Source organism: Bos grunniens, chromosome 1 (genome assembly GCF_055505025.1).
Source record: "Bos grunniens cultivar Pamir isolate PY7600 chromosome 1, Bosgru_T2T1.0, whole genome shotgun sequence".
In the NCBI taxonomy this organism is placed as follows: domain Eukaryota; kingdom Metazoa; phylum Chordata; class Mammalia; order Artiodactyla; family Bovidae; genus Bos; species Bos grunniens.
In genome coordinates, this window is record NC_141165.1 from 71,879,171 (window position 1) to 71,891,788 (window position 12,618).

The window sequence follows — 12,618 nt, forward strand, 5'->3', positions numbered from 1 at the left end:
AATTTCCATAACATAGTATAAGTCCTACAATACACACACACACACACACACACACAAAGAAAGACAACTAAAGGATAACAGAAAATCTAAGGTCATGAAACTAGTAAACATAAATGGCTTTTAAACATACTAGAATGTACTTAAATTTCTCATAATACAAGAAATACAACATAAAACCAGACATTCCTTTTACCTGCTTCGTAAGAATTTTAAAAGTTTGATAGATATGTGTATATATTCATATAGATATACGGCATATGTATATATGTATATGAATCTAAGCCTCTGCACCAGAATTAGCAAGCCCACGCTGTAGAGACAGCAAACAGCAACCACTGAGCCCACACGCTCCAGAGCCCAGTGTTCCACACCAAGAGAAGCCCCAACCACTGCAACTAGAGAAGGCGCACATGCAGCACGGAGGACCTAGTGCAGCCTGAATTAATTAATTTTTAAAAATTATCTATTGTGCTTTATAAAATTTTAGTTTTTGTAAGTTCAAAAATAAAATCTGAGGCTAGCTGGTATTTTAGTCGGTTCCTTTAAATTTGTGTGGACTGGATGAAAAATAAAGAAAACTAATAAAATATTAGACTATTTTGTGTATGCAATAAAAATACCAGGTTTTTAAAAAGAATTTAGAAGCCTGAGTAATTTTTTTCAGTCATTTCCAGGACTCTTGGATTTGTACGCAGAGTCTTCTTACAATGCTAACAGTCTGTTTATTTAAGTCTGCATTAAATGCTAAATCCCAGGGCCCCATATCAACGCAAGCATTACTGGAGCAAGTGACCAAGGGAGAGAGTGGTAAGACATGAACTGGGAGATAGAGCCAGAGGTCAGGTCTTTTTGGGCCTTAGAGCCTACATAAAATATTTGGACTTTAAGTTTACCATGCAGTGACTGGAGGCTTTTATTTTTAAGCATGTCATTTCTGATGTTGATCTGATATGAATTTTTAAATCACAGAAGTCTATAATAGCCATTTTCTAACGATATATATGAGCCATGCCATGTAGGGCCACCCAAGACAGAAGGGTCATGGTGGACAGTTCTGACAAAATGTGGTCCACTGCAGAAGGGAATGGCAAACCATTTCAGTATTCTTGCCTTGAGAACCCCATGAACATTATGAAATGGCAAAAAGACAGGACACTGAAAGATGAACTCCCCAGGTTGGTTGGTGCCCAATATGCTACCGGAGATCAGTGGAGAAATAACTCCAGAAAGAATGAAGAGAGGGAGCCAAAGCAACAACACCACCCAGCTGTGGATGCGGCTGGTGATGGAAGTAAAGTCCGATGCTGTAAAGGGCAATACTGCATAGGAACCTGGAATGTTAGGTCCATGAATCAAGGCAAATTGGAAGTGGTCAAATAGGAAATGGCAAGAGTGAACAATGACATTTTAGGAATCAGCAAACTAAAATGGACTGAAATGGGTGGATTTAACTCAGATGACCATTATGTCTACTACTGTAGGCAAGAATACCTTAGAGGAAGTGGAGTAGCCATCATAATCAACAAGAGTCCAAAATGCAGTACTTGGATTCAATCTCAAAACCAACAGAATGATCTCTATTTGTTTGTAAGGCAAACCATTAAATAACACAGTAATCCAAGTCTATGCCCCGACCAGTAATGCTGAAGAAGCTGAAGTTGAATGGTTCTATGAAGATCTACAAGACCTTCCAGAACTAACACCCCAAAAAGATGTCCTCTTCGTTATAGGGGACTGGAATGCAAAAGTAGGAAGTCAAGAAATACCTAAAGTAACAGTCAAATTTGGCCTTGGAGTACAGAATGAAGCAGGGCAGAGGCTAATAAGAGTTTTGCCAAGAGAACACACTGGTCATAGCAAACACCCTCTTCCAACAACACAAGAGAAGACTCTACACATGGACATCGCCAGATGGTCAATACCAAAATCAGATGGATTATATTCTTTGCAGCCAAAGATGGAGAAGCTCTACACAGTCAGCAAAAACAAGATCAGGAGCTGACTGTGGCTCAGAGCATGAACTCCTTATTGCCAAATTCAGACTTAAATTGAAGACAGTAAGGAAAACCACTAGACCATTCAGATATGACCTAAATCAAATCCCTTACGATTATACAATGGAAGTGACAAAGAGATTCAAGGGATTAGATCTGATAGAGTGCCTGAAGAACTATGGATAGAGGTTCATGACACTGTACAGGAGGCAGTGATCAAGACCATCCCTAAGAAAAAGAAATGCAAAAAGGCAAAATGGCTATCTGAGGAGGCCTTACAAATAACTGTAAAAAGAAGAGAAGTGAAAGGCAAAAGAGAAAAGGAAAGATACATCCATTTGAATGCAGAGTTCCAAAGAACAGCAAGGAGAGATAAGAAAGCCTTACTCAGTAACCAATGCAAAGAAATAGAGGAAAATGATAGAATGGGAAAGACTAGAGATCTCTTCAAGAAAATTAGAGATACCAAGGGAACATTTCATGCAAAGATGGGCACAATAAAAGACAGAAATGATATGGACCTAAAAGAAGCAGAAGATATTAAGAGGTGGCAAGAATACACAGAAGAACTATACAAAAGATCTTCACGACCCAGATAATCACGATGGTGTGATCACTCACCTAGAGCCAGACATCCTGAAGGCGAAGTCAAGTGGGCCTTAGGAAGCATCACTATGAACAAAGCTAGTGGAGGGATGGAATTCTAGCTGAGCTATTTCAATTCCTAAAAGATGATGTTGTAAAAGTACCAATTGAGTGCTGGCACACTCAATATGCCAGCAAATTTGGAAAACTCAGCAGTGGCCACAGGACTGGAAAAGGTGAGTTTCCATTCCAATCCCAAAGAAAGTCAATGCCAAGGAACATTCAAACTACCGCACAATTGCACTCATCTCACACACTAGCAAAGCAATGCTCAAAATTCTGCAAGCAAGGCTTCAACAGTACGTGAACCAAGAACTTCCAGATGTTCAAGCTGTATTTAGAAAGAGCAGAGGAACCAGAGATCAAATTGCCAACATCTGCTGGATCATCAAAAAAGCAAAAAAGGTCCAGAAAAGCATCTACTTCTGCTTTATTGACTATGCCAAAGCCTTTGAATGTGTGGATCACAACAAACTGTTGAAAATTCTGAGAGAGATGGGAATACCAGACCACCTGACCTGCCTCCTGAGAAATCTGCATTCAGGTCAAGAAGCAAAAGTTAGAACTGGACATGGAACAACAGACTGGTTCCATATAGGAAGAGTACATCAAGGCTGTATATTGTCACCCTGCTTATTTAACTTCTATGCAGAGTACATCATGAGAATTGCTGGACTGGATGAAGCACAAGCTGGAATCAAGATTGCCAGGGGACATATCGGTAACCTCAGATATGCAGATGACACCACCCTTATGGCAGAAAGTGAAGAGGAACTAAAAAGCCTCTTGATGAAAGTAAAAGAGGAGAGTGAAAAAGTTGGCTTAAACTCAATATTCAGAAAATTAAGATCATGGCATCTGGTCCCATCACTTCATGGCAAATAGATGGGGAAACAATGGAAATAGTGGCTGACTTTATTTTGGGGGGGGCTCCCCTCCCAAATCACTGCAGATGGTGACTGCAGCCATGAAGTTAAAAGATGCTTGCTCCTTGGAAGAAAAGCTATGACAAACCTAGACAGTATATTAAAAAGCAGAGACATTACTTTGCCAACAAAAGCCCGTCTAGTCAAAGGTATGGTTTTTCCAGTAGTCATGTGTGGATGTCAGAGTTGAACTATAGAGAAAGCTGAGTTCTGAAGAATTGATGCTTTTGAACTGTGGTGCTGGAGAGGACTCTTGAGAGTCTCTTGGACTGCAAGGAGATCACATCAGTTCAATCTAAATGAAATCAGTCCTGAATATTCACTGAAAGGACTGATGCTGAAGCTGCAACTCCAATACTTTGGCCACCTGATGTGAAGAACTAACTCATTTGAAAAGATCCTGATGCTGGGAAAGACTGAAGGTGGGAGGCGAAGGGGACAACAGAGGATAAGATGGTTGGATGGCATTACTGACTCAATGTACGGGAGTTTGAGTAGGCTCCAGAAGTTGGTGATGGACCGAGGCCTGGCATGCTGCAGTCCATGGAGTTGCAGAGTCAGACAGGACTGAGTGACTCAACTGAACTGATGGTATCTCTTATTCCTTATAGCAGAGGATATTTTGCTTTTTATAACACATCGTTTTAATTTTTTAGTGTGAAAGTAATTTATCCTTTTCTCACTGTAGAAAATTAAGAAAAATATTTAAAAAGAATAAATGCATCTGCAAATCTAACCCAGAGGTGGACAAATTATGGCCAGCAAGCCTATTTTTTGTAAATTAAGTTTTATTGGAATACAGCACCCCACCCCGCCCCCCCATCTGTTGACTGTTAATTACGGCTGCTTTCCATACCACCACAGCACAGTCTAGTAGTTATGACAGAAACTCTATGGTCTACAAAACCTAAAATGTTTACATCAGCCAGCACTTTACAGAAAAGGTTTGATGACCTTTGTTCTAACCCTCTGAAACAACGTTAATATATTAACTACATTTTCAAAGGTATGTTCTAGACATATTTCTAAAGTGAGGATCAGACTATAAATACAACTATATATTTTGCTGAGCTCTCTTACCACTATACCATCAGCATTTGTGCATGTAATTAACATTCATTATGAAAGATAGCCAGAGGCCAACATTTTTTAAGCTAGTATATATTGTACCTTTTAAATATGTCATCATCTATGTAAAGAATCCTTATTTATTCCCCTGTTTTCTGACATTTAGTTTTAATTTTTATTCCTAGATAATGCTGTGGTGAATAATTTTGTTAATATTTTTTTCATTTTTATTATTTCCTTTGACTAGGTTCCTTAAGGCAAAATTATCGAATCAAAGGGTATCAACATTTTTATGACCCGTGATAAATATACTGAGATTTTAAATCCTTGTTTGCCAAAACTCTAGGCCTCTGCCAAGATTGAATAACAACATATGGATAAACTAAATAATGGGGAGATTGCTTGCAGAAATCACTAATTTTTCATATTTTAAATATTTGTGAGGATATTTATAAATATAACTAATCTTTATTTTGGATAGAATATTGTTCTAAGTGATTTACATATAATAACTCATTTAGTCCCTACAACGACCCTTTGGGATAGGTTTTACTACCCCTATTTTAGAGGCACAGCGAAGATTAAAACCTAGATACTGTGACACCAGCGTTCTTGCATTTAACCACTTTGCTAAACAGTTGGAGTATTCATGCTTCTTGTTCATTTTTCTTTTCATATACACTATCATATTACTACTACTATTAAGAATTATGTTCTGTGTGAACCTTCTAGGAAGTGTGCTTTGACTCTAAAGATCTGTGACTTCAAAAAAGTTGGAAACCCATTTATCTCAAGGACTGTATCCTGTTGGCAATAGGATTATTAATTTACATTACATATTTCTCCTTCCATTCCTTTGGGTTTTCTGTATTTGTTCTCTCATTTTTTCATCTCTCAGTACTTTGTCTTGTTGACATTTATCTCCAAAGTTTAAAGTTTCCATGTCATGCTGTTATTGAAAATTTATTTAGTATTACTCCTAATTACCACCATGAACACAGAGGCAGGCAGAATCAGCTTCCAGAAACTCAAGGAAAATTTTATCTACTATAATTTTTTTAAAAGATAGATGCAGACACAACTTTGATGTTATAATTACTTCTTTTGGGTTTCCAGCTATTTTTAAAACAAATTTACACCATTTCATGCTTGTGTGAAACCTCAAGGATAATGTTCAAGAGTTCCTCCAATTATTTTTCCAAAGCATAAGACCTACATCTTAATTGTTTTAATTAGCAAACCTATGAAAATTAATTAAAATTGGCATCATACTTCCAAAATTACATACCATTGAATACTGAACATAAAAATCTTAATTGAAACACTGAAAAGCTTGAAACCAACTTGTTTTAATTGTCTAATATGTTTGCTTGAGGAATAAAATAATGAAAACAGTGAGTAAAAAGATGATGCCTTTTTCAGGGAGTCTACAAGAAAGACCTTCTAAATTCGTGCTTCAAAAAGTAATAACGATGATGATGTGGCCAGTTTCTTTTTCACTCTACCAAGATACAGAATTTGCTTTCAGTAGAGGTGCCCACCCTGATGAGAGGGAAGCAATTCAGTTGCAGTGAGTCCCTGACAGCTTTGCATGGAGATGAAATGTGAGCAGCCTAAGGAAGTGGCATCAACTAGTGTCCAGGCAGAGAAAGGAAGGGAAAAGAAAGAGATGCAAATGGTCTGGCTGTCAGGAGAGTCAACTGTTGCTCCAGTAAGTGCCAGGAACTGGGTTAGAAGCCTTCCCAGAGGCTTTTTTTTTTTCCCTGAAAAAGAACAGGCCAAATTGTGTTTTTATTAACCTCATTTTACAGCTAATAAAATCAGATTAAAAGGGATTAAGTAATCTGTGAAAAGCCATACAGAATGAACATGGCAGGACATGTTCTCTTCACCATTTGCTCCTTCTCCCTTGGTGGATCATGTCTCCCCTTCAAGCTCTAATCCTAATTCTATTCCTGCTATGACCACTTCAAGGAGGGAGGCAGTTCATACATGACAAATCCACAGCTAACATCATACTCAACAGTGAAAAGCTGAAAGCCTTCCTTCTAAGATCAGGAACAAAACAAAGATGTCCACTCTGGCTACTTTTATTCTACATGGTTTTGGAAGTCCTAGCCACAGCAATCAGAGAAGAAAAGGAAATAAGAAAATAAAAGGAATCCAAATTGGAAAGGAAGAAGTAAAACTGTCATTGTGTGCAGATGACATGATACTATACATAGAAAATCTAACATTGCTATCAGAAAACTATTAGAGCTCATCAGTGAATTCAATAAAGAGGCAGGATACAAAGTCAATTTACAAAAATCTGTTTAATGTCTATATATTAATAACGCACTATAAGAAAGAGAAATTAAGGAAACAATCCACATACCGTTACATCAAAAAGAAGAAAATACCTAGGAATAAACCTACCCAAGAAAGCAAAAGAACTGTATTCCAAAAACTACTAGATGCTAATGAAAGAAATTAAAGATGACACAAACAGATGGAAAGATATACCACTCATCCTGGGACTGGAAGAATCAATATTTTAAAATGATCATACTACCCATAGCAATCTACAGATTCAAAGCAATCCCTATCAAGTTACCAATGACATTTTTCACAGAACTGGAACAAAAATTTTTTAATTTGCATAGAAACACAAAAGACCCCCATTAGCCAAAACAATTCTGAGAAAGATTAGAGCTGGGAGAATCAAGCTCCCTGACTTCAAACAATACTACAAATCTACGGTAATCAAAACAGTAAGATCCTGAAACAAAAACAGACACTAGATCAATGGAACAGAATAGAAAGCTCAGAAATAGGTGGGACTATAAACTAATACAGCCACTATGGAAAACAGTATGATTTTAGTTTCTTAAAACTAAAAATAGAACTACTATATGACCCAGCAATCCCACTACTGAGCCTATACCCAGCCTAAAACCATAATTTAAAAAGATACATGCACTGCAATGTTCACAGCAGCACTATTTACAATAGCCAGGACATGGAACCTACCTAAATGTCCATCAACAGAGGAACAGATAATGAAGGTGTGGTACGTATATACACGGCAACATTGTGTATATGCATGTTAGTCACTCAGTAGTGTCCAACTCTTTGTGACCCCATGGACTATACAGCCTGCCATGCTCCTCTGACCATGGAATTTTCCAGACAAGAACACTGGAGTGAGTAGCCATTCTCTTCTCCAGGGGATCTTCCTGACCCAGGGATCAAACCCAGGTATCCTGCATTCAGGCAGATTCTTCACCATCTGAGCCACCAGGGAAGCCCAAAGGAATATTACTCAACCATAAAAAGGAACAAAATTGTATCATTTGTAGAGATGTGGATGGATCTAGAGAGTGTCATACAGAGTGAAATAAGTCAGAAAGAGAAAAACAAATATTGTATATTAATACAGATAGGTGTAATAAAAAAAAAAAAGGTCAGATGATACGATGTACAAAGTTGAAACAGAGACACAGACGTAGAGAACAAATGTATGGATACCAAGGGGGAAAGGGAGCAGGAGGAACTGGATACTGGGATTGACACATATACACTATTGATACTGCGTATATAGTAGATAACTAATGAGAAATACTGTATAGTACAGGGAACTCTACTTAATGCAGCTTGGTGACCTGAATAGAAAGGAAGTCCAAAAGGGAGGGTACATACATATAAGTATGGCTGATTCATTTTGCTATACAATAGAAATGAACATGGGCTTCCCTGGTGGCGTAGATGGTAAAGAATCTGCCTGCAATGCAGGAGACCAGGGCTGGACCCCCTGGGTCAGGAAGATCCCCTGGAGTAGGAAATGGCAACCCACTCCAGTGTTCTTGCCTGGAGAATTCCATGGACAGAGGAGCCTGGCAAGCTACAGACCATGGGGTTGCAAAGAGTCGGACACAACTGGGCAACTAACACTTTCACTTTTCAGAAACTAACACAACATTGTAAAGCAACTATATTCCAATTAAAATTAATTAAAAAAAAGAAAGCTCAGAAATAAACCCATACATTTACAGTCAATTAACCTATGACAAAGAAGGCAAGAACACACAATGCAGAAAAGATTCTGTCTTCAATAAGTCACGTTGGGAGAACTAGACAGCTACGTGTAAAAGAATTAAATTAGAACATTCTCTAACACTATATACAAAAATAAACTCAAGGTGTATTAAAGACCCAAATGTAAGACCAGATATTATAAAACCCCTAGAGGAAATCATAGGCAGAACACTCTGACATAAAGTGCTGTAGTATTTTTTTTGCATCCATTGCCTACAGTAATAAAAACAAAAGCAAAAATAAATGAATGGGACCTAATTAAACTTAGCTTTTGCACAGCAAAGGAAACCATAAACAAAACAAAAATCTATGGAATGGGAGAAAATATTTGCAAATTATGTGACAGATGAGGGATTAATTTCCAAAAACACAAACTGCTTATACAGCTTGATATTTAAAAAAAAACCCTAAAACAAAAACAACCCAACAGAAAAATGACCAGAAGACCTAAATAAACATTTACCCAAAGAAGACATACAGATGGTTATCAGGCACATGAAATGATACTTCACATCACCAATTATTAGAGAAATGCAAATTAAAATGAGGTATCACCTCACACTGGTCAGAATGGCCATCATCGTGAAGTGTACAAATAATAAGTGCTAGAGAGGGTACAGAGAAAAAAAAACATTCTTACACGTTGGTGGGAATGTAAACCAGTGTAGCCACTATGGATAACAGTATAGAGGTTCCTTTACAAACTAAAAATAGAGTTACCATAGTATTCATCAATCTCATTCCTCAGTGTAAATCCAGAAAAGATGAAAACTCTCATTCAAAAAGATACATGCACCCTGTGTTCATAGCACCATGATTTCCAATAGCCAATAGCTGGAAGCAACCTAGATGTCCATCAATAGATGAATGGATAAAGAAGATGTGATATATATGTGGATTATTATCCAGCCATAAAAAAGAATGAAATAACATCATTTACAGCAACATAGATGGACATACAGATTATCATACTTCATGAAGTCAAAGACAAACATTATATCACTTACATGTGGAATCTAAAAAGATGATACAAATGAACTTGCATACAAAACAGAAATAGACTCACAGATACAGAAAACAAGTTTATGGTTTACCAAAGGGGAGAAAGGAATTTGGGATTAGCAGATACACACAACTATATATAAAATAGATTAAAAAATAAGGATTTACTGCATGGCACAGGGAACTGTATTCAATATCTTGTAATAACCAATAAAGTGATAGCATCAGCAACTCGATGGACATGAGTTTGAGCAAGCTCCAAGAGTTGGTGATGGACAGGAAAGCCTGGTGTGCTGCAGTCCATGGGGTCACAAAGAGTTGGACACGACTGAGTGACTGAACTGACTGACTGAATAACCTATAATGGACAAGAATATGAAAAAGTAAATATGTGTATATATATCTGAATCACTTTACTGTACACCTGAAACATTACAAATCAAGTAGACCTCAAATAAAATATTGCATCCAAATAAAATAAAAATTGGTGATCTGAATATAATAAACTAAAACTGCTTTGAAAAGAAAACATTTTCTTAAGAGTTAATACTTATCTGTGCAACTTGGATGATTCCTCAAACATATTTTCAGTAGTCACTTTTATAAAAAATCACTACTCCTGTATTTTTGCCACTATCACTTTTATTCAAGAAGTACAAATACATCTTTCCACATTCTTCTCATTTTATTTGATGTTTCAGAAGTATGCACTTCCTCCTGTTATGCATGTGTTATGTAGTTTATTTGTAATAAACCTTTCTTATTGCATGCAAAGACATGCAAAATAAAGAAAATGGCAATATTTGCACTTTGCCCGTTTGGTTTGGAAAGTTTCCTCGCCGTATCAGTTTTCATACTTATTATTCTTCAAACATAATGGGTGCATATTCTTGGATTTTTCTCTGGATTCTCCAGAGAGCTAATAGTACATTTAGAACACTTTTCACCACAAACATGTGCATCTGTACCATGTATGCTACAGTAATAGATTTTCATCAGTGATACAAGATCATATTTATAATTTGATTTTGGAGTTCTTAAAAAACTCTCCATGGAACCCTTGGTTCCAGAAAACACTATGAAAACCATAGTAATAGGAAATGGATAGTCATTAAAGGTGAGAGACACTAACAGATCTGCATTTTATAATAACATCTCTGGTCATAAAATGGAGACGCTTAAAGAGGGAATAGATTATTAGAACCTGAGAGATCTATTAGAAGCTTACTCTAAGTCACAATGGAGGGCTGAACTTCAAATTAAGAATTAGAAAAGATGTGATATTTGAAAAGTAAAATTTTAAAAATTAGACAATTATCAGTTATCAGAATTGAGAAATAAGAGATCATTGATAGCCTCCTGCTTTGGAGTTCACCATAATTAAGTGTGGTAAAGACAGAACAGGATGTTGAAGACAGGGGAACATGTTTTTGTTGTTTCACAGTGAAGCAAATCAAGAATCAGATTGATTTAAAATACTACGCAGCTGAGGTACTAAATCTTCAGTGGACAGCTAAATACAGATCTAGAATTCAAGAGAAAGACTTGGGCTGCCTTTGAATTTGATAACCAATTTGATAAAGCCATGGGAGTGATAGGCAAGGAGAAAGTGCAGACTGAGTTGAGAAGATGGTTAAGGGCCAATTCTGAAGACCGTGGACCATTATGGAGAGTGTGGGGAAAGAGCTACTGAAAAGTTAAGTTACTCTAAGTCAAGCAGGCAAGAGTTAACATTATAGAAGTATGCAAACTAGAAATGTGGAAGTAAGGAGAAAGCCAGTGCTAAGCCTCTGAGAAATGCATTTTTTTCTCAATCCTTTTTTTCCTCTTCTAAATCTCTGTGCACCTTTACCCTCTGCTATCTCTTACTCAAAAAAGAAAAAAAAGAAATTAAAGCCTTAGTGAATGATTTTACTCCTGCTTCAAAAAGAAGCTTGGTGCCATCCGGTATGACCTATTTATTACACACTCTTTACCTTCACAAACCATTTTTCCATATAAATCCTTCTATGTTTCTTTTCTTTTTCCACTCCTAAGGCAACTCTGAGTCCTCTTACTTCTTTTCTACTCCTCACTTTATTCTGTGTTCTCATGATAGATCTTCTTCCCACTTCAACAAATACAGTCTCCTCAAGGCTTCTTTATTTTTCTGGGCTCCAAAATCACTGCAGATGGTGACTGCAGCCATGAAATTAAAAGACGCTTACTCCTTGGAAGGAAAGTTATGACCAACCTAGACAGCATATTAAAAAGCAGAGACATTACTTTGCCAACAAATGTCTGTCTAGTCAAGGCTATGGTTTTTCCAGTGGTCATGTATGGATGTGAGAGTTGGACTATAAAGAAAGCTGAACGCCGAAGAATTGATGCTTTTGAACTGTGGTGTTGGAGAAGACTCTTGAGAGTCCCCTTGGACTGCAAGGAGGTCCAATCAGTCCATCCTAAAGGAGATCAGTCCTGGGTGTTCAATGGAAGGACTGGAAGCTGAAACTCCAATACTTTGGCCACCTGATGTGGAGAGCTGGCTCATTTGAATAGACTCTGATGCTGCAAAAGATTGAGGGCAGGAGGAGAAGGGGACAACAGAGGATGAGATGGCTGGATGGCACCACCAACTTGATGGACATGGGTTTGGGTGGACTCTGGGAGTTGGTGATGGACAGGGAGGCCTGGCATGCTGTGGTTCATGGGGCCGCAAAGAGTCAGACACGACAACTGAGCGACTGAACTGAACTGAAGGCTTCTTCCTTTAGTTCTTAAAATATGAAAACTTCTTCCCTAACACTGGCTTCTTGGAGGCTGCTGCTCCCAATAACTGCCCTCTTTCCTCCTTTCCCAACCAGTGTTGAAAAAATATTTTTTATACCTACTGCACCTCATTCTTCTCCTCCCATTCTCTTCTGAAT

General features: G+C 37.5%; 1 protein-coding gene across 1 annotated transcript in view; it reads right to left on the reverse strand.

The window, feature by feature from the left end:
* Positions 1-9,784: 9,784 nt before the first annotated feature.
* LOC147379600 (uncharacterized) overlaps positions 9,785-12,618 on the reverse strand; it is a 98,498-nt gene continuing 95,664 nt past the window's right edge. Inside the window, exon 7 of the mRNA XM_086415389.1 lies at positions 9,785-10,070. Within this exon, the coding sequence (XP_086271515.1) occupies positions 9,794-10,070 (277 nt within the window). The 3' untranslated portion in view covers positions 9,785-9,793. The remainder of the gene's footprint in view (positions 10,071-12,618) is intronic.